Source organism: Nannospalax galili, unplaced genomic scaffold, assembly GCF_000622305.1.
Source record: "Nannospalax galili isolate Female #2095 unplaced genomic scaffold, S.galili_v1.0 scaffold781, whole genome shotgun sequence".
NCBI classification, from domain to species: Eukaryota; Metazoa; Chordata; class Mammalia; order Rodentia; family Spalacidae; genus Nannospalax; species Nannospalax galili.
The window spans coordinates 3,978,880-3,984,097 of record NW_008346898.1 but is presented as its reverse complement, the minus strand read 5'-3'; the positions used below and the strand labels follow the sequence as shown (position 1 = coordinate 3,984,097).

Here is a 5,218-nt window from a genome sequence, read left to right as displayed (position 1 = left end):
AGAGAGAGAGAGAGAGAGAGAGAGAGAGAGAGAGAGAGAGAGAGATGCCTATAGTTATATTTATGCTTTGTTACTGATTTTTTGTGAGCTTTGGTAAGCCCATTAACTACTGAGGATTATAACTTTCTTTTAAAAATATTTTATTTATTATTTTCATTTTATGTTTATGTGTGTATTGCCTGCATGTAGGTAAGTGCACCTGTGTCATGCAATGCCTGCAGAGGACAGAAGAGGCTGTCAGATCCTCTGGAACTGGAGTTAGGGACAGTTGTTAGCTGTCATGTGGGTGCTGGGATTTGAACCCAGGTCTTCTGCAAGAGCAGCCAGTGTTCTTAACTGCTGAGCCATCTCTCCAGCCCCAAGGATTATAGCTTTCTTATTTGTAAAATAAGAGGCTTAGACCAATGTACCTTTATAGTCTTGTTAGATCTAAAATTGCATATTATTTTATTTTGAGACAGAGTCTCACTCTGGATGGCCTGGAACTTGCTATGTAGACCAGGCTGCAGTTAAATTCACCTGCCTCTGCTTCCTGAGTTTTGAGATTAAAGGCGTGTGCTACCACATCTAGTCTGAATACTGCTTTTAAATAAGTGTTTCATTAAAATGTGATCACCACCACGGGTATAAAGCAAAACTTTATACGTGGTGGTGATCACATTAAAGGTATACTATAAATTATGTGAATTTAAGTAAAGAGATCCCAAATAGGAAGACTGGAATGGACTGAGTGGAGTTAGGGATTTTCAGTTTTCTTCTGTAAAGAAGAATGTAGGTGTTCCCTGCAGAGATCCTGAGTGGTTAAATTAGCATCTGCTCCTGATACCTGTAGTTGTTTGCTTGTCCAGTAACTTAATTTTGCTTCCATTTCTATAATTAAGACTGTTTGGTAATATCTAATAAAGCTGATGATGCAAATATTGATTTAGCAATTTCAGTTTTCGGACATTCTTCTACATTTTCTACAAAAAAGACAAATAGAATTCTTTGACAACATTACAACAGAAAGAAAATTGGAAACAACTTAAATAGCCATGGGCAGGAGAACACGAAGATATGTTGATACAGTGAAGTGTTATACCAGTGTATAAAACTGTTAGTGTTGGCTAATAAAGACAAGTTACAGAATACATGCAGTGCCACATGTGTATCCAGTGTTCAACATACAGTAGATGCATACTGATGTCTAGCCTTCTGGCATAGCAAGGCTGTGCTGTTTATAGTCACTCAATTGGTTGTGACAGTCTTTCCCATTGGTTGATACCGGTACTAATATTTGGCATCTACTATCACTGCATGGTAAAGGCAACCAGAATTCATAGGAATTATAAGCTGTACAATTGGGACCATGAGTCCTTTAGTGGAGGAAGGATGGAAAACTGAGACGAGGAAAAGCTTGCACTGTGTGCTTCTGCTATATTATCAATGCCACCATTATTAATCGAGGTTGTGTATACAAGTGTAGTCAGATTACTCTTTAGATGCTTTGTATATTTTAAGTATTTCTTTAAAAGGCTGAAATAATTTAAATAATGTTTTGTCTTTATCTAGGCTGTCCTGGGGCTTAATCTATGCTGGCTTCATCTTTATTATTTCCATATTCATTGCAATTATTATAACATCTGCCCAAATTATAGTCATGACTGGTTTCTTTGTCATTTTTACACTTTTTTTCTTATATGGCTTATCATTGGTAAGTGTATATATTTATTACCACCTTATACATGTTACATCTTAGCTACACATAGCAAACATTAATGTCCCCGGAAGTTAGTATAGTCACTTTTTTCATGTCCTCTGTGTGTGGGGGGGGTGGGGTGGAGTGGATGTGTGTATGAAACTCAGGATGGATAGAAGATAATGTAAACCCAAGTAAAATTGGATCTCTTTTTTCCACAAAGGTCTGATGTATGAAGTGATGCATCACAAAAAAAAAAGTGTTTTTAACTCCCAAAATACTCAAGGATTTTTTTAAGTGTCACATGTGATCTGAGTAGTGCTTATGATGATGATGGTAGTGGTGGTGGTGATTAACATGTACTTTTAAAGAAATTCGTGGGATTCACTGTGATGTCTCCGCATCTGCTCTTTGATCTGCTTTTGCCTCCCAGGATCCTTCCCGGTCCCTAACAGTCCCTTTTTTCTCTGCCCTCCCCTCCTTGCTCTTCTCCATCTCTAGTAACCATTATTTCATTCTTTACTTCCACAAAGTAACTTATTTGGCTTCTTTAAGGGAATGAGAACATGTGGCATTTACCTTCTTGTGTTTGGCTGTTTCACTCAATATAATGTCCTCGAAACTTCATCTATGTGGATGCTGATGCCAAGATTTCCTCCTTTTCATAGCTGAGTAGTATTCCATCATGTAAATATACCACAATTTCTTTATGCACAAATGTGCTGAAAGGCATCTGGGTTGATTCCTTACTTTGACTTTTACAAATAGTCATACAGCAATTATGGTAGTGCAGTAATCATTTATCTATAATATTTACTTATAAATATGTCATCTTAACACATATATACAAAATAGGATGCTGGATTATATGGTAGGGTCTATTTTCAGTTTTCTAAGGAGTCTCCATACTGTTTCCACCATGGCTGTGCTAATTTACATCCTTCTCCGAAGCTTATACTATTTCCTTTCATCACCCACAGAAATCGCACGGAATCTATCAGTTGTTTCAGGTGGAACAGCCACTTTTAACAGCATTCGTTCTTCTGATCCATGAACACAAGACATCTTTCCTTTTCGAGACAAGGCCTCACCGTGTAACCATGGCTGGTTTAGAACCCGCTATGGCTATGTAGACCAGGTTGGCCTCAATCTCATAGAGATCTGTCAGCTTCTGTGCCCTGAGTGCTACAATTAAAGGCAGGCACCACCATGCCTGCCCCATAAATGAGATTTCTTTTTCAGCAAGTTCAGTACGTGGATGTAGAAACGTTACTTTTTGCATTGTTATTTATTTATTTATTTTTGCTCTTTTTGAGACAGGGTCTCCCCTATAGCCCCAGCTGTCCTGGAACTCACTGCGTAGACAAGGCTGGCCTTGAACTCAGAGATCTGCCTGCCTCTGCCTCCCAAGTGCTGGGATTAAAGGCGTGCACCACCATGCCTAGCATGCATTGCTGTTTTTATGTCCTGTTTATTGAATTCATCATTGTTTGGTAATTTATTTTTTACTGAATTTTTGCAATTTTCATACAATATAATTTGATGGTAGTTAGAGTCCCTTACCGATCTGCACTTCCCCCCAACCCAATTCAATGACATTCCAAGGTTTGGTAAGTTTTGGAGAGAGTATTTGTACTTGTCAGTATGTATAGAATCATGCCTTCTGCAAACATGGACAACTTAACTTCATCCTTTCCAATTTGGACACCCTTTGTCCCTTTCTGTTACCTACTGGACCTTACTAAGACTGCCTGGTGAACGTGCAAATCTTGCCTTAGAGGAAATGATCTCAATTCTCCCCCATGCCATATGACGTAGGACATAGATACTGCCTTTATTAACTTGAGGCATGCTCCTTCTATACATAATTTTCACAGCCTATTCCTTTTTCTTAATCGAGCTTTTAAAATTTCATACAATATTTCCCACTTAAATCCAGATGCCCTCCCCTTAGCCCCCGCTGAACCCTATGCACTCTGCCATACATGCTGAGTCCTATTCATTCATGTTTGTACCCAAATGTCCTTCAGTGTAAATCCATCCACTGGAGTCTAGTCAGCCCATTCAGTGGTTGTATGTAAGTCATGCTCTCCCTCACCCAGCAGCAATCAGCCTCAAATAGTTCTCAATCTAGTGCTGACCCGCCACCTATTTCTCACCTCCCCTTTGGGCCCTTAATTGAGCTGACATGAGTGCGGCTGTTGGACACCGCTGGAGGTGCACAGGAACAAGGCACCAGTGGCCTGGAAGCCTCCACCTCACATTCATGAACCAGCCTTGGCTCTTACAATCTTTTCACTTCTTCAGCGATGGTCCCTGAGCCCTGGGTGGGTGAGGTTCCGTATAGGAGTCCCATCCTACACTCTACAGTCTCTTATTCTCCAAAACTTGGTCAGTTGAGGCCTTCCGTGTGTATCTGATGTACAAGGAGCCTCACTGGTGAGAGCTGAGGGACGCATTAGTTTTCTCTCTACCCCTTATTCTGCTGTGTTCCGTGAGCTTTAGTTGTAGAGATTCAACTGCAGATGTGTCGCCTAGTACTGGGCATCTCCCAGGCGTGTGTTCTCTGTGCCTGACCAGATGTGCAACTCTGCAGTAGCGTCCATCTGTTGTAAAAAGAAGCTTCTTTGATGACTGCTGTAAGGCATGCTTGTCACTCTGAGGGAGGGCTCTTCTAATCTTGCAAATGCAGTCCCTGCCAAGCAGCTCCCAGGTATACATATGCATTAATGTTCAGACACTCTACGTGCATTTCTCATACGGTTTCTAGGGCATCACTTTTCCCTCTAGGTTTCCAAGCCCCCCCCCCAAATTCACTCATCTCTACTCTTTTTTCTCCCATCTGGCCCCCCTCCCTTCCTAATCACTGTGTCCCCATTATCCCCACCTTTCCCCCAGTACCTCCAGACTCTGGCCATCTTTCTGTTCCTGACTTCCCTTGCTCCACTTCCCCCACACTCTGGTCCCTTGCATGTCCCTCCCTCCTCTCCTCCCTACCAATGACAACTTCTCCACCTACCTCAGGTAACATCCGTTCCCTAGAATATTTCTTGTAGGGCTGATATGGAATGATGAATTCTGAGTATCTGGGAAAGACTTTATTTTTCCTTCAGTTCTAGAGGATAATTTTGGTGGGTATAGTATTCTTGTTTGTTGGGTATTTCCTTCAGTATTTTTAATATATACATTATCTGGCTTGTAAGACTTCTGCTGAGAAGTCAGTTGTACATCTGTGTTCCCTTCTATGTGACTTAGGGTTTCTCTCTTGTGTTTGTGACACTGTGACTACAGTATGGCTTGGTGAAGGTCTGTTTTAGTGGGATGTATCTGAGTCTTTTGAGCTTCTCCAATATGGATGTCCATATGTCCATGGTTCTTAGCCATGGTCTTGTTTATTGGGCCCAAGAACTCATCCCCTTCAGTCCTCAGACTACAGCGTCTCATTTTTTGGGGGGGGTGTCTTTTTAAGACAGGGTCTCCCTGTAGCCCCAGCTGTCCTGGAACTCACTATGTAGACTAGGCTGGCCTTGAACTCACAGA

General features: G+C 41.3%; 1 protein-coding gene across 8 annotated transcripts in view; it reads left to right on the top strand.

Annotated features, from left to right (window-relative positions):
- Abca6 (ATP binding cassette subfamily A member 6) overlaps positions 1 to 5,218 on the top strand; it is a 63,688-nt gene that overhangs the window by 13,170 nt on the left and 45,300 nt on the right. For 7 of the 8 annotated variants that reach the window (XR_003851123.1, XR_003851124.1, XM_029568414.1 and 4 more), the window contains exon 7: positions 1,552 to 1,693. Coding sequence is in view for 6 of the 8 variants with exons in the window: in XM_029568414.1 (XP_029424274.1) it covers positions 1,552 to 1,693 (142 nt within the window). In the remaining 2 variants the exon portion in view is untranslated. Of the gene's footprint in view, positions 1 to 1,551; positions 1,739 to 5,218 lie in introns of those variants that run through there. The other variant, XM_029568417.1, reaches the window with a different exon arrangement.